Genomic DNA, 21,017 nt, shown 5'->3' with positions numbered 1-21,017 from the left:
TATTTTTATTTATTTCATTTTTTAATATTTTATTAGTTAGTTGCTTAGAGATCTTTTTCTATTTTAGCTATTACCTCTGTGTATATACTCTAACACAAACCTTTCTCCAAACTACTTTTGTCTATTGGTGTTGTGGCATCATTTCCTACACACCTAAAAAATTTAGAAATTGTCAAATATATCTATTTAGGATTTCAATGATTCCTTAAGACGATTATTCCCCCCCTAGAATGTAGAAATTCACCTCCTACACTAACTGGAAAGTATATATGAGGTAAACCTTTCTCTACTTTTTTATTAAATGATTCCTCACTATTCATTTTTGTATAAGTTACTAGCTATATGTAGTATTTAATTAGCTTCTAGATGGAAAGCTAGTCATGGCACCTCATTTATTTAATAATGTATCCTTTACCCAAAAATGTCTCTAATTACTTGACTTTCTATTAGTTTATAAGATTGTTGAGTTTAGGGACAAAGTTTTGATCAGCCTATTATATAATCAACATTATAATACCTTATAATAATATACTATAATATTGATTATATGATAGGCTATTTAAAACTATTTTCCCTACATTATAATAATCAGTATTAAAATACATTTTAATATCTCAAAGTACTTAAAGAGAATAAACTATACTGTATATTTGTTGAATGAATGAATATATGCTCGTAATACTTCAGTAAGTCTTTAATAATAATTATATTTACAGGTAATTTTGTCCTGAACTCTGAAATAAGACATATACAAGAATCTATGGAACAAAGAAATGATATAACTGAGTTTGTCCTCTTGGGGCTCACTCAGAGCCTCCAGGGTCAGAAAATATTATTCGTTGTGTCCTTGCTCATCTACATTGTGACGATGGTGGGCAACCTACTCATTGTCCAGACTGTGGTGTTCAGCCCAACCCTGGATGCCCCCATGTACTTCTTTCTTGGCTACTTGTCATTTATGGATGCTGTTTATTCTACTACATTCATTCCAAATATGATGAAAAACTTCCTTTGTGAGAAGAAAACCATTTCATTCCAAGCGTGCATGACCCAGCTTTTTATAGGGCACTTATTTGGTGGTGCTGAGATTTTACTCCTGGTGGTCATGGCCTATGACCGCTACATGGCCATCTGCAAACCCTTGCATTATTTGACAATCATGAATCAGCAAGTGTGTGTTCTGCTGCTGCTCTTGGCCTGGGCTGGTGGGTTTTTACATGGTGTCCTTCATCCTCTCATTGTTTACAACCTTCCCTTCTGTGGCCCCAGTATCATTGAGCACTTCGTCTGTGATATGTACCCTTTGTTAAAACTTGCCTGCGCTGAAAGCCACATTATTGGCCTCACAGTATTGGCCAGTGATGGGACAATGTGTGTGGTCATCTTTACACTCTTACTCCTCTCCTATGGGGTGATTCTGCACTCCCTGAAGAATCTTAGTCAGGAAGGGAGGCACAAAGCCTTATCCACCTGTGGCTCCCACATCACTGTGGTGGTCCTCTTCTTTGCGCCCTGTATTTTTATGTATGTGAGACCCCCTTCTACCTTACCCACTGACAAATACTTGGCCGTGTTCTACACCGTTATCACCCCTGTGTTGAACCCTCTAATCTATACTCTGAGAAATGAAGAGATGCAAACTGCCATGAAAAAGCTTGGACCAGGAAAAGAAAATGAGGCAGCAGGGAAATATTATTGCCTATTTTCCCTGAAGAATTGCTCTTCTGAGGAAACCTATGTGTGATTATTTAACTGTAATCAACATCTTCTCAGGTTTAATAACTTTGTCATGATGAAAAGATTTATTACGTGAATATCTCCAGTGATCAAAATATACTTTTAAGGTTTTCATAATATCCTATTGCAAAGTACATATTTTTTGGGAATAAATGTTTAAGGTTTCCACAATTTAAAATGTCAACAAAATAAAATGTCTCTCTTGAGACTACAGATTTATTTTCCATAGGATGTGTTAAGCTACAGTTAATACTGCAAATTTATCTAATTAGTGGAAGATTTTCTCATGTTTCTTTCTTAAATAATAAATCATTTTTTAGAATTATTCGGGCTCATTACAGATATTGAAAAACTAGTATAGAAATAGGACACAAAATCTTGGTTCACTGCTCCCCCTGCAGAGACAACCCATATTCATATGTGAAGCGTGTGTCTTATTTTGCAAGATACTTTACATGTATTATTTTCTTTATATTGCTTAGCATGTTAAGGTTGAAGATGGATGTTTCAGAGTTGTAATACTCATCATAAGGAGGCTATCTTTATAAAAATAATCTGAATGAACAAAGTGTATATGCAGAATAATAACCAAATCATACTTATTATTGCAACTGTGTAATTATATTATAATCTCAAGTTTACCAGCTTTGTTGAGAGTTATGTTTTCATAAAGATGACCCACTCATCTTCTCAGATAGTTTAGAATATCTGGGAAGACCTCTGCCACTTTTCAATATTTCCATCTCCTTTTTTGCTTACTGTGTTTCATAGCCTTCTATAGTGACCCAGGCTCTGCCCATCATGTGTAAATTTAGCACAATCCATGACCCATGAGCCTCAAATATGCACTAAGGAACTTGAGACCAGATATTTTGGGTGATATCATTATTAAGAAAGATGGTGACATTATATGCCACTCATCTCTCTTATTAATGTAATACAGATAACTAGGTAATAAAGAACACAGAATATATTGTTTTATTTGACAAAGACATCATTCATAAAATTCTTTCTCTCTGAATCAGGCTTGAAACAACATATTATCTGCCTCTAATATGGTTGGAAGCGTGTGATCAAAGAAGCTTACTTGTATGCCTCCCATATTTAGCCTAGATTCATAAGGAGCTAAGGCTATGGTGTGCTGCGGTCTTTTCATTAGTAAGTCAAATTGTATGAGAAACCTCATATCCTGATGATTCTTATCCCTATTGCATGGAGATTTCTTATATTATCTCAAAGTCTTCTCAAACACAATACCATTCATCAAATAATAGCAAGCATTTAGGTTTATCAGAACTTATGTAATTTATTCCTCCACTTTTGGATGTTGCTATACAATGAAAGTCTGTATCCTCTCCAAAATCATAAGCTAAACCCCTGTTAATGTGGTGGTATTTGGAAGGGGCCCTTTGCGAAATGTTTAGGTCATGAAGGTGGCACCCTGCTGAATGGGATCAATGCCCTCAGAGAGCTCATGTGACCCTTCTGCCATGTGAGGACACAGGAAAAAGATGGCTGTCTATGAACCAGGGAGGGGACCTCATCAGCTATCAGGTCAGTTAAGTCTCATGCCATCATGGCATCAGACTGACGTCCAGAATCTCATGTCCTAAATACAGACTGCTTCTGTACATTGAAGGAAACAATCGACAAAATGAAAAGGAAACCTATAGAATGGGAGAAAATATTTGCAGATCATATACTCATAAAAAGTCAATATCTAAATATATACGGAACTTCTCCAAGTAAATAACATAAAACACATAATTCCATTTAAAAAGGGACACAAAATCTGAATAGATGTTTTACCAAGGAAAATATACAAATTCCAAAAGGGACACGAGATGCTGCTTAACATCACTAATCAAGGAGGAAAAGCATATCAACGCCAAAATGAGATACCACCTCAAACCTGATAGGATGGCTATATGACATATACAGAAGACAACAAATTTTGATGAGGTTATAGAGAAAATGGAACCGTACTATACTGTTGGTGGGAATATAAATTAGTTCAGTCACTACAGAGAAGATTATGGAGGTTTCTCACACAATTAACAATAAAACTAACTTATGAACAAATAATCTTACCCCTGTATACGTATCAGGAACATGAAATCAGGAGTCTGAAGAGATATCTGTACTCCATGTTCACTGCAGCATTATTCACAATAGGCAAGACATGGAAACAACCAAAATGTGCATTGATAGATGAATGAATCAAGAAAACATCATATCTATCTATGTACGAGGCTGAGTCAAAAATTATCTGCACTCTGGCTGTAGAGTTTATAGAAGATTAATATAACTGAAGTGTGGATAATTTTTGACTTACCATTGTAACTATCCTAGACCTATCTCTATCATCTAGTTATCTAGCTATCATCTATCTATCTATTCATCTATTGGAATATTATTCAGACAAATAAAATAAGGAAGACTGCCATTTGTGACAACATGAAGGGACTTTAAGGGCATCATGCTAAGTGAAACAAGCAGAAAAAAATATGTACATATACTATATGGTGTCACTTACATGTGGAATTTCAAAGAAAACTCAGAAGGAGAGAATAGAATATTGATTACTGGGGGCTGAGGATGAGGAAAATTGAGAGCTGTAGTTCAAATGGTACATACTTCCATTTATAAGATGAACAAGTTCTGGGGATCTCATGGACAAGGTGCTGACAAGAGCTAATATTGTATCATATACTGAAAATTGCTAAGAGAGTAGATCTTAAATATTCTCACCTCACAAACACAAATTGTAACTATGAAAGGTGATGGATGTGTTAACTAACATTATTGTGGTGATTTTTTTCCAGGTATATATTTGTGTGTGTGTGTGTGTGTGTATCAAATCATCCTTAGACTTACACAATGTTATATGACAATATGTTATATTTCCACAAAGCTGGATAAAAACATAAAATAAATAAAATTGTTTTTATGAATTAAAAAATAAAGGTCTATGAACTAGAGATGAGCTATTTCTTCCATATGACTTCCATACCATTTTTTTTCGGGGGGAGGACATGATATAACTGAAATAGACGCTGCTGTTCACAATGGCTATGGTGATTCCTTTAGTGCAATATTCTAAAATATTTGTAAACTTTCTATTTTTTTTTTGTTTTTTTTTTTTGTTTTTCATACCACTTTATTCCAACCTGAGCACCTCAATATAAAACTAAACTCTGGTGAACTGTTTTCCTTACTAATTTTGAACTACTGTAAATGTACAAGTTCTGCTAGCAGTTCAACACTTAAATAGATTAAATCATCTCTGACACACGGTAGATTTCATATAATGAAAATACCTAAAACAATTAGTGCAATATACTGAACAGATCAAAATAAAATGAACTTTGGAAAACAAGGCTGCAAGATCGTTACTAACATATCCAATACTTGTGTTACACAATTACTGGTACATTGTTTATTATGGTTCTAGCCAGGTAGGAACAATTGAAACCCCTTCCTTTCAAAGGGGGAGAGAAGGAAAAAATTAGCTGTTTTAGTAACTGTACATTTTGTATACTTTTAAGCAACTCTTAAATATTACAGAAAAGTAATAAACATATATGGAGACTACAATGCAGTACCCTATTTACAGTACAGCTGAAGATCGAATTTAAAATAATCGTTTGAATGTACATAATTGTTAGTGCATTGACTATATTTATGTCCAAAGGGCACAAAAGCCCCCTCCCTACTCCCATACAACAAAAAGCTATGCAATGGCCAGCAGTGATTAATCAGAAATCACAGACACCTGGTTTATTTCATTCTTGTTGAACTTACATGTTTGAAGGGAACACTATCCTTCAAGATGCACTTTATCAGTTTTCATATTCCTAAAACAAGACGGGGTTGACTCTTCTTTTAAACCCCATTTATAAAATAATAGGACTAGCTATAATTTAGATGCCACTTATGTTCATTTTTCCCCCTGAAGATGTGGGATTGTTTCCTTGTGGCTAATCTGTTAAAATGTGGAATGTATACTTTAAATAAGGATACTAAGAGAAATTACAGGCTGCCTGAACATGGTAGCTAAGCATAAATATCTTTAGAACCTCCCTCCAAAGAAATATTTTTTTTCAAAAGCCCCAAAGAGTAAGTTCCAAATATTTTTCACGGAACTGGCTAGTTAACTGCCGGTTCAGTCATTTGTTTATATCCCTGGTGAAGAGAAATGAGTCCCGCTAACCTTCCAAAGAAACAAGCGTACACATAGCTCTCATTTCTCCCTTCCACTGCTGAAACATTAGTCAGAGGGTCACGTGCATGTTGTTAAAAATTAAGTTCAAAACACTTAAAATAATTCTGTATTAGAAACGACTATAGTAAGTCTCTTCTTTTTGGAAGTCATACTGGGCTGGTTAAATGCTCCAATTCCACTGTTATTAACAATTAGGAAGCAGAAGAATATTCCAGTTCGTTTAAACTGGAGTTTAGTTACTACAGCACTGACTCCTGGTTGGCTGCGTGGGTTCAGTAAGGTCTACTCCTCTTCCTCTGGCAGAATTCGCTCCTGGATTCTGTGGTTCGTTCTTTGGCAACGTTTTAGCTATTGCCATGAATATTTCATTTACATTCATTGACGTTTTAGCTGATGTCTCCATAAATAATAAACGTCATCTGCATAGGACTGTGCTTCCTGGAAGTCGACAGCTCTTTTACTTGCGAGGTCAGCCTTGTTTCCTGATAAACCTATTACAATGTTAGGACTGGCTTGCCTCTGATGTTCTTTAACCCAGTTTTTGGCTCTGGCAAAGGAGTCCTCGTTCGTGATGTCGTATACAACTATGGCCGCTTGTGCTCCTCTGTAGTACATTGGTGCTAGGCTGTGGGATCTTTCTTGACCAGCTGTATCCCATATTTCAAACTTTACTGTTGTGTCATCAAGACACACAGTTTGGGTTAGAAAAGCAGCCCCGATGGTACTCTCTTGAAATTCATGAAATTAGCCCTTCACAAAACGAAGCACTAGGCTTGATTTGCCAACAGCAGACTCTCCCAGAAGTACTAGTTTGAACTGGCATATTTTATTTCCAGTATTTGGCCCGTTGGGTCTTGTTGCTCCTCGATTAGCCATGTCCAAATTTGAAAGAAGTCCCTAATTTCAGTCTCTTAAATGAACTTCCAGGATGCAAGGTGTCAATTTTTTTTCTTTCTGGAGGTAAAAATACCTGAGCCTGCAGCTCGCGGAGCCGCGGCGTCGAAGCTTCCAGCTTCAGGTCCCAGGCGGAGCCCGAGAGGCAGCTGAGGCAGAGGCTGAGGCTGAGGAGGCGGCGGCGGCGGCGCGTCTTCTCCGCGTGCCGCTCCCCTCAGACTGGACAGTGCAGGGCTCGTGCCGCGGTACCGCCCCCGTCGGGCTCCGTCTCCGCCTCTCTCCGCTCCGCCTTCCCCTTTCCTTTCGCCGCCGCCGCCGCCGCCGCCGCCGCCGCCGCCGCCGCCGCCGCCGCCGCCGCCGCCGCCGCCGCCGCCGCCGCCGCCGCCGCCGCCGCCGCCGCCGCCGCCGCCGCCGCCGCCGCCGCCGCCGCCGCCGCCGCCGCCGCCGCCGCCGCCGCCGCCGCCGCCGCGAGTTCCCACTAATTCTTCCACCTTCTCCCTCCTCTCCTCAGGCCGGCCGCCGGCTCCTGTGCGAACCAAAACACAAACACTCCAGTCCCAACGCGGGAGCCACTTCCCTCTATTTTTTTAATTGGAGTTTACTCCATTACACGATGGCCACATGAATAAATATCTTGGAGAATAGTGCTTCTCAGGTTTGTGTTAAAAGTCTATGTGCAGTGAGATAATGCCCTTAAGCTACTTAGGAATAGTTTTAAGTGGTTAAAGGATTTGTGAGAGAAACTTTGTATCTTTCTGAAGTCTTAAAGGGTCTTACATCTACAACATTGAGATCATATTTATTCTGATGCCATTTCTTCCTTTGAGAGAGCTTTTGCTCCAGGGAAAGGCTGGGAAGGCAAACCAGTTCTATATTTGGAATCATTCAGTCCTGGCTCCTTTATGTTTCTCCTGATTTCTGCTTGAAACCTTAATAGTTACTGTTTTGACTCATCGCACTTTAACTATTCTTTATCATAATATGCACTGTTAAAAGAAAAAGCTGACACTTTCAATACTATACTTGGAAATCTTGATCCAATCTACCTCTTCATGTAAGTATATTTTCTGCTTTCCATGTTACTATAGCTGACAGTATTGCCAAACTTTTCCAGGACTAGATGTGTCTGTGTATCTATAGATAACTTTAGATCTCAACAATATCGAACATGTGAACAATATTGAAGTTGAGATTTCCTGAACATGATACATATCTATTTATTTTGGTGTTTTAAGATTTTATTTCTTTTCTTTTCTTTTTTTTTTTTTTTTTTTTTTCTGGCCGTGGCGCGCAGTTTTCAGGATCTCAGTTTCCTTACCAGAGACTGAACCCAGGCCACAGCAGTGAAAGCCTGGAATTCTAATCACTTGGCCACCAGGAAACTGCCTTAAGATTTTATTTCTGAAAAGATTTTGAAGTTTTACTGAAGGGATCTTTCTTATCTTTTCCTAAGTATTTATATTTTTTGATGCTCTTGTACAAGGTGCTGAAATTGTTTTTATATTCCAATTGTTATTGATGCTAATATATAGAAATGCAACTTCATATATTACTTGGGTCTACAGTCCTATAAACATCCTATGTTCACTTATTAATTCTCATATTCTCTGTATGTAGATTTCTTAGGGGTTTCTATGCCATAATCATGTTGTCTATAAGAAGGATAGTTTCTTTAGAGATAGGAATATTCAGCCTTTCAATTTCTTTTTGAGTCATTTTTAGACGATTGTGTTTTTCCCTTCTTTTTATCCATTTTATCTGGTTATCCAATTCACTGGAACAATGGTTTTTATAAAAGCTCTTTATTATTGTTCTTTTAAGGTATGAGAGATCTGTCTGATACTTATTTGCTTTTATTTTTGGTATTGGTAAATTTTTTTCTCACTCTGTCATCTATGCTAGAATTTTATAAATTTTATTATAAGACAATTTTTAGCTGTTTGATTTTCTCTATTTTATGTTTCCATTTTGTTGATTTTTTGTCTTATTTTTATTATGCCCTTCCTTTTACTTTGGCTTTAATTTATTCACCGTGTTTTCCTTCTTAAGATAAAGTTTAGATAGCTTATTTTAAACTATTTTTTTTTAACATAAGCACTTAAATCTTTATATTTTCTTCTAAATACTGTTTTGGTTGCATCCCACCTATTTTGTTAAGACTTTGTGGTCTAGATATAAACATTTGCATATTATAGTTTCTTATTTTGTTCATGGGTTCTGTAAATGTTTATTCTTGTTTACAAACATTTGGAAGATTTTATAAATATCTCCATTAGCTATCCTCTTCTGTATGTCAAATTACACAAAATCTAGTGGCTTGAGAAAAAAAAAAAAACAACACTATTATGATCTCACAGTTTCCATAGGTCAGCAAACTGGGCAGGACTCAGCTCGTTCCTCCCCTTCAGGTTCTCTCTCGAGGCTATAAGCAGAGTGCTGGCTGGAGCTGCAATATCACATGAAGGTTCAGCTGAGGAAGGATCCTCTTTTTTGTGTATATGGTTGTTGGCAGGATTCAGTTTCTTAGTATGAATTAAAAAGCTTATCAAATTATAATTCTAATTAATCTCACTGTCCTTGTATATTTTACCACTATGTATGTTATAAATACCTGAATATATTAATATTCCATTAAATGATTAGTTTAAAAATATTTTATTTTATTTTTTCTACCTAGGAAGGATCTCATTCAGATTCAACAGAGAAATTAAAAAAACATTTAAAGAGGAAAGAAAAATAACCTATACTTAATTTTCATATATGATTTCCACTTTCTTCTTACTTTTCTGTCAGTTCTGATTTCCATACGATATAATTTGCTTCAGCCTGAATAACCTATTTTTGAACTTTTTGCAATGTGTGTTTGCTGGCTATGACTTTTCCCACTCCTGAAATACTCAGGTGATTACTGAGTTGCACGTAGGCAGGTTTGTGACTACATTCAGCTCAACAACAACAGAAAAACAACAGCAACAAAAGCTGAAAGTCTGAAAAAGAAAGCAGAAGAGTCAGCATATCCCCAAAGAAGATGTATGAAAAAGGAATTTGGAGCTCAATTTCTGTCGGGTTATCAAGTTTTATTAAATGCATTAGATATCCCATCGAAACCCAGCAAGGTCCATTCCTCAGGATTAATATCTCCATCACAAGAATAAGGACTGTATATGGGAGTTTTAGACACTCCTTTTCCAATGGGACTTCTTCTTCTTTAGCTCTTATCATTTTCACTTTTTTATAGTTACAAATTGTTGCTCAGCTGGCTCAACAGAAGCTGAATATAATTACAATAATATAATTCTCAGGCAGAGCACTGAATAAACTTCAGTCAAGTTCTCCCACTCAAGCAAAAAGCGAATGAGCGGCTTTTCCTAGCATCAACTGACTTAATGTCACATATGAGAGATATACTTGAGGTTTATTCTCTACAGTCAAGATCATCTCACGGGAAAATAATAATAGTGTACTTTTTTAAGACTTACCACCCATTTCTGTATTCCTTTCCAATTGCCATGATTTTCCCTTTTAACTATTTATTATTCATATGAGCCAGAATTCAGATTTTGATTAAGTTATTATTATGTGGGTTGCAGGAGGTAGAATATATTCATGCGATATACTTCTTACCCTATTTGTGTTCAATGGGCATGGGGAAATTTTTCTTGGTTAAATAAGATGTAAATTGGGGGAACAAATTGGTGTACCATATAAAGAACGAATAGCTTGATGGTGTTTTCATTTTTGATTTGGATCACAGGCTAAGCAAAGTTCAAAGTATAATTAAAAGTCTATTTCAAGATACATCCATCATGGCCTTGCCTTTTGTAACTTCACTACAAGCTATGCGGTGGTTCTTGGCCCTAGAAAATCCTCCTAAAAGCTATTTTAAACAGCTTTTCTGTGGTTAGTATAGCACATTAGTCTCTATCACATTAGTGACCCTTGTTGACTTTATGGAATATGTTGCTATTCTGCCCATCGTTATGTGTCATTCATCTCATATATCCAAATGGCTAACTCAAAGTCTGGGTCAAAGGCATTCTGTTGTTGTGAGTCAAAACCTGGATCCTTTGGGGAATCCACATGGCCCACTTTAATCTTCCTTCTAAATACTCTGAAGCCTTCCATGTCAACATTCTCTATCACTAGGTATCATGATCATTCAACAAGGGCTTATTTATCTGACAAAATCGTGAGACTATTAGCTATAACCCATGTGTCTTTAACATCCAAACATTGGTCTGAAGGTGAGAATCGAGTGCTCCTTGTGCTAGTAGATATGCTGCTCACACATCTGGCCACTGGGACACTTTGTCTTATTTGACCAAGTTTTACCTTGCAGAGGGAATTTCATCAGAGTTCCAAGGGAACTGAAGTTCCCTTAGTTTGGAAACTTCCCTTGCTAAATAAAGTATTTTGTGTTTCTTTACAAGAAATGAATAATTGCTTTCATATCACTCAGAGGTGGCAAACTCTGCCAGAGATTCTGTTTTGTTCTGAAAGTTATGCTTATGAATATAATGTCCTTCTCCTGAACCGTCTACCACAGCACATTACTGTATGTGCTATTTCTATTTCATTAAGAAGCTTTATAATGTTACTCCATCATTTTGGAAATGACTCTCTGACATCACCCATGATGTAAAGGGCATTTGTGATGAATTTAAGCTGTGTCTACTAGTATCCATAACTTCTAGGTTTTGTCTTTCAAATGAACTGCCCTGGACATTGTAGCAAGGAGTTATTGAATTCCAAATCTCCCACAGTCATCAGGTTGCAAGTAGTTCTGGAGCAGAAACTTCCAAAAATATTAGAGCATCAGTATTAAGGAATTCCAATGACATTGTATGAGCAACTTCCCACTGCAAATCTCCTAGAGCTAGTTTCATTTATTTCTTTTCCTTCCTTCCTTTCTTTCTTTCTTTCTTTCTTTCTTTCTTTCTTTCTTTCTTTCTTTCTTTCTTTCTTTCTTTCTTTTTTTCATTTATTTCTTGTTACTAGGATATGAAAAGTGTAGTGATGGGATGAATTTGGTAGGGTTTATAGGAGATCTCTAGTGATCATGGGCTATGTTATTCCCAGAAACTTTCCTAATTAATCCAGTCCCTTTCTCCTGGCTAAACTGAACAGTTATACCTGACCAATTATTTAATAGTCTGTATATCCTCTCAAGCTTCTTCTTTTGAGACGGAAACTATTATGAAGTTATCAGTGTAATGAATTAACTTATTTTGATTATGGTACTTTCTAAATTTCTTTTAAAAAATTATGACAGTATGTAAAGCATATATCTTTGGGGAAAAATGGTAAACCTATAATGTATTCCTTTCCACATAAAAGTAAACTATGCCTGACAATTCGTTGATTCTAAAAGTTCATCTGGAAGCATAAATATATGCAAATTCCAATTAAATTTTTAAAGAGTAATGAGTCATTCTAGATTATAACACAAATTAAAATGTTACAATTAAAAGAATGTGGTGGAGAAGAATCAAGATGGCAGAGTAGAAGGATGTGCGCTCACTCCCACTTGCAAGAGCACCGGAATTACAACTAACTGCTGAACAACCATCGAAAGAAAGACACTGGAACTCACCAAAAAAAAAAACCACCCCACATTCAGAGACAAAGGAGAAGCCGCAATGAGACGGTAGGAGGGGCGAAATTGCGTTAAAATCAAATCCCATAAATGCTGGGTGGGTGACTCACAAGCTGGAGAACAGTTATACCACAGAAGTCCTAAGGGTTCTGAGCCCCACGTCAGGTTTCCTAACCTGGCAGACCAGCAACGGGAGGAGGAATCCCCAGAGAATCAGACTTTGAAAGCCAGTGGGATTTGATTGCAGGACCTCCACAGGGCTGGGGGAAACAGAGACTCCATTCTTGGAAGGCACACAAAAAAGTGTGCTCACCAGGACCCAGGGGGAAGGAGCAGTGACCCCATAGGAGACTGAACCAGACCTACCTGCTGGTGTTGGAGGGTTGCCTGCAGAGGTGGGGGGCAGCTGTGGCTCACTGAGGAGACAGGGGCACTGTCAGCAGGGGTTCTGAGAAGTGCTCATTGGTGTGAGCCCTTCCAGAGTCCACCATTAGCTCCACCAAAGAGCCTGTAAGCTCCAGGGCTGGGTCTCCTCAGGCCAAACGACCACCAGGGTGGGAACACAGCCCCACCCATTGGCAGACAAGCAGTTTAAAGTGTCACTGAGCTCCACCCACCAAATCAGATTAAAGTTTTACTGAGCGTCACCCACCCAGCCCAACCCACCATCAGTCCCTCCTATCAGGAAGCACATGGGAGCCTCCTAGACAGCTTCCTCCACAAGAGGGCAGACAGTAGAATCAAGCAGTAGCAGCACTATTTCATCTTGTGGAACTGAAAATCACAGCCACAGAAAGATAGAGAAAATGAAAAGGCAAAAGACTTTGTACCAGATGAAGGGACAAGATAAAATACCAGAAAAACAACTAAATGAAGAGGAGATAGGCACTCTTCTGGAGAAAGAATTCAGAATAATGATGGTGAAGATGATCCAGGACTTTGAAAAAAGATTGGATGCAAAGATCGAAAAGTTGCAAGAAAAGTTTACCAAAGACCTAGAAGAATTAAAGAACAAACAAACAGAGATATGCAACACAATAACTGAAATGAAAAATACACTGGAAGGAACCAATAGCAGGTTAACTGAGGCAGAAGGACAAATAAGCGACCTGGAAGACAGAATAGTGATAATCACTGATGTGGAAAAGAATAAAGAATGAAAAGAACTGAAGACAGCCTAATAGACCTCTGGGACAATGTTAAACACACCAGCTTCCGCATTATAGGGGTCCCAGAAGGAGAAGAGAGAGAGAAAGGACCTGAGAAAATACTGGAAGAGATTATAGTTGAAAACATCCCTAAAATGGGAAAGGAAATAGCCACCAAGTCCAGGAAGCTCAGAGAGTCCCAGGCAGGATAAACACAAGGAGAAACACACCAAGACATATAGTAGTCAAACTGACAAAAATTAAAGACAGAGAAAAGTTATTAAAAGAGCCCTTGCCACACAGGTCAAAAAAAAAAAAAAAAAAAAGAATGTGGTGATGGATCTAAAATAGATATACTATAAATGATTAAAAAGACATAAATTAGTCTAACATTACATATATATTTAAAATAAGGATGTTTCAGTTAGGATACTTTTTGTTGTAACTGCCAGAAAAATCAACTAAAATTGTTTTGAAATTTAAGAATATTTGTTGATTGACTAACATAACTGCAAACTTCAAAATTATGGAAAGCTTCAGAGTTAGTTGATAACACTGATCAATTATGCATTAAAGGAATCTTTTCCTTTTTTCACCATGTACCATTTGTCATAGTGTTGGATCTCTCCTAAATCTAACTCCCCTAGCACTAGAAGATTTGCTATCTATAACAATTCAGAGAAAAGTTTCTTTCTATGACTCTGCCAGAGGTAACTGACCCCAAATATTAGGTGGAAATGGAGATGCTATAATACAGTGGTGGCAAAGAGGAATATTTTTGGCTCTCATTTTATCCACGTGGCTACCTCTTGCTACTATTCTCCAATGGTTAGAGTAAAGGAGAAAGTACATGAACTCTGCCCCGAGAAAGGCATAGTGAAGAGGTGAGTAAACCTTTTAGGGGTAAAGTCCTAGGCTACACCTTCAGCTAAACCACGGACATTAACCCAGGTGCTGGCAGAAGGAGAAGCAATAAGAATAAAATTGGTAGTGCAGAAAGAAGATGGTAAATAGAAGTTCAACTCTAAGATCTGCTGTGGTGGCAAGGGGCAAATATAGTTCATCCAAACTTTCAGGGCAGGGTCACCCAAATGGCACCACAACTCAGCCTTCACCAGGATTCACCAATTTCCCATTCAGTGAATGTTTCTAGGTGATGGGAGTATAGTTACACCAGTGTGCTCTATGAAGGCAAGTGATTTGCTTTCCTTTATTTACTACAGAATGTGTGTCTTGGTTAAAGATAGTCATGAGTGGGGAGTACAATGGCAATGGGTTAGGGATTCTGCTCCATGAGTAATAAAGCAGGCTGAAGCACTGCAGGTAGAAGGGACAACTATATACCCAGAATATATTATGACAAGTTGCTGTCTCTTCCAGGTTGAGAGGTTTTAATGGAGTGAGCTGCCACAGGTGTTTGGCTGATTAGCCTAGAGCATTTTGCCCTATGAGGGAGTCAGTGATGGACTTTACTAATGGGATTTTGGATGTTCAGCAGTAGCCAGAATTGGTGACAGGCACATCCCACTGCAAATTGAGCCTATGTAGAGCATTCATGTCCACCACAGGCACTACATGAGTGGATGAGAAGTCTGACTGATATTGCATTCTCATTAAAAACACCTTTCCATTCCACCAACTTTTACGAATGTTGATTTTTTTCAATGGACAAGCACCCTGAGCTGATTGTGTTATTACAGTTCAGTTTCCAACTGCCCTGCAATACTAATATTTTCATATACTAAATCTATTATTCTATTTCTTAGCTTTCTATTTTGTTCAATTAGTCTATCTATTCATAAGCCAATATTATTGTGCCAAAGTTACTGCTGTGTTTCATCTACCACTGCCATATAAAAAAATTACCCCAAAATGTACTGGTTTAAAACACCAGCATTCGCTTTATTATTTCAGATGATTATACTGAGTCTGGAATTTGACTAGTTCAGTTGAGTACTGTAGGCTCAGCATCTCTTATGAGGTTACAGTTAGAAACTGGCTGAGTCTGAATCATTTAAAAAGTTTCTTCACTCATATACCTGATATACAGGCTGGAAAGCCTTGAACAACAGGGACTGGAATAGCTGGTACACCTTGAGATCATAAGGGGGGAGCCCTAATCTAAAAGAATTGCTGTCTTTATAAGAAATGGAAAGTATACCATAACCCACTCTTTCATGCTTCTCTAGAAGAAAGGCCCTGTGAGGACAGATTGAGAAGGTGGCCATCTGCAAGCTGGGAAGAGAGGCCTCACCAGAAACCAACCCTGAAGTCACCTTGATGCTGGACTTCCAGCCTCCAGAACTGTGAGAAAGTAAATGTTTGATGTTTAAGCTCCCCAGTCTCTTTATTTAGTTATGGCCACACAAGCCAACTAATTTGCTATTGTTGATGATGACGATGGTGATAAAATGTCATCTGGGTTTGGTGAACACTGGTCTGAATTGCATGACCAGGACTCAATTCAGAAAAAATCATGGTTCCTCATCAAATCACTAGTTATGGCTAATTTCCAAATCCAGAGATAGTTGAGCAAAGGAGACATCAGGTATTTTTGAATAAGAACTCTGTAATAGCACCAGAAATAGGTTGTGTAGCTCTCCAACCTGATCTCTCTCTTAAGGGTCTGAGACCATTTACCAGAGTAATTGTGTTCTGGGAAAACAGAAATGTTCATATCTTCTGGAGATTACTTGAAGTAAGAGGGTGAGTCAAAAATTATCCACACTCCGGTGCGCCCTCACTGTCTTATCAGTGCTTTCCTTTAAAGGCTACTGTCTCCCCATTCACTGTTGTGCAGGTGTGAATGTATTACATCAGTTCATGTGTAACTGCGCTATGAGCAAAAATGGATGCCCCACTTGTGATTTGCACAAAAGGGGAGAAGTGTGCAGTGATTTGTTTTTTGTAGTCTGAGGGTGTGCACATCCACACACTTCTGCCCACACCATTGACACTCTGCAAAGCTTTGTTTTGGGGTGTTAAAGCATCCTCCCTATAGTCCTGATCTTGCTCCATCGGGTTTTCACCTGTTTGGTCCCCTGAAAGCAGCCCTATGAGGACAAAGATTTCACCTCTGATGAAGAAGTGAAGACAGTGGTGCATTCATGGCTCACAGCTCAGCCTAAAACATTTTTTAATGAGGGAATACAAAAGCTGGTTGACAGATGGACAAAGTGTATTGAAAAGCAAGGAGATTATGCCAAAAACTGATGTATTTATCTTTTCTAAAAGTTAATTAAAATAAATTCTACAGCTAGAGTGTGAATAATTTTGACTTACCCTTGTATATTCTAACCCAAAACAAACTGCTGGGTGTGCCAGAATGACATTGTCCTCCATTAGTCAGAAGGTCCATGGATGGCTGTTGACCTGAAAAGTTAGCCCAGATATTTCTCCACAAAGATGGATTTATTTAGGATCAGGAAGAATTGCAATTTGGGGCCTGCAACCATGGTAAAATGTGCAATACCCACCCTCCCAAGGCAAGGGAATGAGAATGCTTTTATAGAGGGGAAAGGGATTTGGGGATGTGGGCAAAAATATTCACAATCTAAAAGTTGAGAGTTATGTTTTATTTGATGGGAATTTTTAGGAATTCAAGCTTGGGAGGCATCTCAAGTAACCTTGAGATAACTGCTCCGAGGAGGGCAGTGGGGGTGGGGGGTTTGGGGGGAAGAGGGGGCAGTGAAGGGCAGCCAGTTTATACAGATGTTTTGTAAGAAAGGCAGATAGTAGGGAATAGCAAAGGATTATTTTTAATTAAAGAAAACCAGATATCCCAAGTTAAGGAATTGAGGACTCTTCTATGTATGGATAGATGTAAGATTCTGGGCTCACCGACATCATTCCTTTGATATGCACCTCAGCTCTCTGGAATTAGTATCCTATATTTTCACATCCTGGGTCCCTCAGGGCTTACTGTAGGGAGTGGCTGCAGTCTGGTGGCTGTTAGATGGCAGGCATTCTTTCCTTCCTGAGTTCCCTCAAGGCTCACTGGCTAGAGTTGGAGGGCTGCAATTGCTGATGACTCTGACATTCTTTGTTTACCAATAAAGCAGGAAATATTCCACTTCTCAGGGGGCTCTAGTAAATAAAAAGACCATGCCCTTTCATTGGCTGAGCCCTTTTAAGGAAAGGAGTCTATTCTTCCAGTTGAGCTCTGCTATGTTTCCCCTTCTAGTCTCCCAGCTCCATTAAATCAAGTTTCTGCTTACTAGTTTTTTACAAGGTGACAAATATATGACCCAACACTTTCACATTGTGCCAATTCTGCATGTAGAGTAGACCATGTGTGTTCTACAGAGAGCATAAATTTCCATGTTGGATCCCTGATGCTTGAGTAAATTCATCAGATTAAAGGACTGAGTAGAAGTATTGGAAACAAATCTCCGTTTCCAAAATAGTGAGCAGAAAGCAGCTACCAAAGAGATTTGACAGATGCAGGGAGTAAGTCTCACCCCATTCTCACGTAATTTACTTCTTTGCTATAGGAATAAAATTGAGAGAGAGGCTAAATCAGTGTGGAAAATGGAAGCTTAAAAAAATTCTGTCCCATTAATCTCTACTTTGTATGATTTCTCTTTACATGAAAAAAATCCTACTGGATTGAGTCAAAGTGTGTATTTGTCTATGGTCTCTTAACATCTTCATTTCCCTAGACAGGTCTCACTTGGGAAACAATGAGGCTCATTGCAGTAATTATATAGATCAATTATACAAACAAAACAATGTCTATTGCTTTCCTTACTTTGTAACAAGTGACAATATTAGCTATTCCGTATAGGGAAAAGATAAAACAGGTTGGAATTTAGAAAACTTAAATTCTTATCTTTAATCTGCCAGTATCAGAATGTGCAATTTTGGAAATGTCCCTTTTCTTTCCTTGATCTCTGATTCTTTTTTTGTTTGTTTGTTTTTGTTTTTTTAAAGTGTACAATTTGATTTTTTTTTTCTTATTAGCAATGTATATATGGCAATCCCAATCTCCCAAATCATCCCCTCCCAATCCCCCCATCAGATTCTTTGTATGCACAATAAAAACAATGAATTAGATGCTCTCTAATAATCCATTAATTCTCAATGCATAAGATTTTGTTATTTGTTTATTTGTTTGCAGACCAAATTCTGGCCTCCGTGTACTTGAATTCCCAGAAAGCTCATTTTTAATATAATATGAAATACAGGATAGTTATTCTGCATATGGTGAAACATGTCCAACACTTTCTAGAGATTTCTGATTTTCACGAGGTCTTAATTCAGCTTAGAACTGAAACAACAGAAGCAAGCTTTTAGTTCTACTACCTACTCTTTATACCATCCTAGGCGAGTATAATAAACTCCTCCAGCCTCAGCTTTTCTATCTTGAATTGGGAATAATATATTTGTCTCCTAGGGTTATTTTGATATTAAATATGAAAGAGGTTTGCGAACAATAGATGTTCGGTGTGTGACATTTCCTTTTAATAGCAAAATTTAGGACAGATTAGAAATGGACAGGGTTAGTAATATATTATTAACAGACTTAACAAAGAAAGGAAAGTACATGAATAATTCTAAATCCCCCTGAGAGAGGAAATGGGAAATACTCAGAGGAAGAAATTGACATCTTTCAAATTTCCAAGTTTTTTTGAATCCATTTGTTAATTCCTCCACAAATTAGGATGAGAGACAGTCTTCTGAAATCCTTTGTTGACAGATGGATGTTAAAGAAAGTTCTTGCTATTTGGTAAGTTTTTAGATGGGAGATAATGTGTGGCCAAGATCAAGATCAAGACTTGAGGTCAGACTGTCTCAAATTGTATGTTCAGGTCTGCTCCTCACTAACTATATGTCCTGGGGTACAAGGTTGAACTTCTTCATGTCTCAATTTTCCTAACTTTCAATCACATGTAACTCTTTCTAAAAAATATCAAATGAGATAGTTCATATAAAATTCTTTGCACTATGCCTAGCATATATAATGCAGTCAATATTAGGTTTTGATCATTACCATAATCATCTCTGATCTTCAAAAAGAACTTTATAATTTACTAAATAATAATATCTCTCGAGTAAGGTAGGCTTAATTTCCTTATTCCTTAACCATCTCAGAACTTGTAATCTTTTGGACACCACAGAAAGTGGAAACAGAGATGAGAGTGTTCTATTGGAAATTTTGACTTCAAAGTCTTAAAGAGATTTTTATAAAAACAGAAAAAAAACATGGTGAAATAATGCATAGGGTAAGAATATCTAGACTTTCATGAGTCTTTTAACTTTTCTCTGTAAAATGGTATTCATTCTAATAAGCAGAGGAAAAATATTTTTTTAAAAAGTGAAATCATGACTCATACAAATATAAAATGAACATATGACAAAGATTTTATTTGGCTCATTGATTAATGAGGGAACTAGTAACATATTATAATCAGTCAAAAGGAAAGTCCAATGCACACTCAACACTGTTCCATCAGGGAAGTGTAATTAATTTACAAATAAATGCAAAAAAATCTGTCTTTACCTGTAATGATCAGGGGAATCAATCAAACTTCCACCAAAAATATCTGCATTTTGATGAATAAGAATTATTTGAGTTTTTATCAGTTCTCTTCAAATTAAAGATTTATAAAATAGTTAAAAGGCAGTAAAAGACATAAATCCCATAGAATCAATCATTCCATGAGTGCTATAGATAACACACAAATTTCCATGAAGACATCCAATAATCTCTATGTTACATTTCAATCTTTTATAATACTTTTTCTTCACAAAAGTTAAATATATTTAGCAGCTATACATCAAAAGAAGTACAGATGATTTATGAATAAAATACATTTATTAAGGAGAAAAGTATTTTCTAATTTATTTATCTATTTTTTTTTCACAAATTAAAAACACAAACTTTTGACATCCATTGGAAACCTGTCAAGAAAGCATAATTGAAATGGGAGATTAAAAAGAGTTTAATAGGTTTACTTGTCAAGCTATGGAGAGAGTTGAGAGAAACTAATGAAGGATGATACAGCACCCCTGGGTCTGGTAACAGTAGGAAGCCATCACCACATTGGGACCTGGGAGAGCAGGGGAGAGAGATCTCAGGAACCCAGGAGGTCCATCCAAAACAGCGCAGCCTCAGTTAAAGGCACCCAGCCATTGACAAACCACAACAGGGATCCAAGACAGTAAACCCTGTGATATTCTTCCTTTTCTTCTCATCTACCCTCTAATATTGTTAGTGTGAACTCTTGGCCAGAATGTAAGGGAGCTGGTTGGAGCAGATCAGGGAAGACAGCTTCTCAGGGTGGAGAGAGAGAGAGATCTCAATGGGTGGAAGAGTACATTTAATTAATGTTCCAACTGTTTACCTAGTTTTTTTGTTTGTTTGTTGTTTTGTGTTTTAAGAAAAAGAGTAAATGGTATTTTTGGAATTAGCAGG

General features: G+C 37.4%; 1 protein-coding gene and 1 pseudogene across 1 annotated transcript; one reads left to right on the top strand and one right to left on the bottom strand.

The window, feature by feature from the left end:
• The first annotated feature begins 760 nt into the window (after positions 1 to 760).
• On the top strand, positions 761 to 10,761 carry LOC130848567 (olfactory receptor 4A47-like). The gene is made up of 4 exons (XM_057727020.1): positions 761 to 1,653; positions 3,770 to 3,778; positions 9,857 to 9,886; positions 10,611 to 10,761. The coding sequence occupies exons 1-4, from the start codon at positions 761 to 763 to the stop codon at positions 10,759 to 10,761; spliced, it is 1,083 nt and encodes a 360-aa protein (XP_057583003.1).
• LOC130849159 (ras-related protein Rab-5A-like) lies at positions 4,775 to 7,053 on the bottom strand (annotated as a pseudogene).
• Positions 10,762 to 21,017: the final 10,256 nt, after the last annotated feature.

This window comes from Hippopotamus amphibius, chromosome 3, assembly GCF_030028045.1.
Source record: "Hippopotamus amphibius kiboko isolate mHipAmp2 chromosome 3, mHipAmp2.hap2, whole genome shotgun sequence".
NCBI classification, from domain to species: Eukaryota; Metazoa; Chordata; class Mammalia; order Artiodactyla; family Hippopotamidae; genus Hippopotamus; species Hippopotamus amphibius.
The sequence above is the reverse complement of the archived record's forward strand: the minus strand, read 5'-3'. Positions and strand labels throughout refer to the sequence as shown.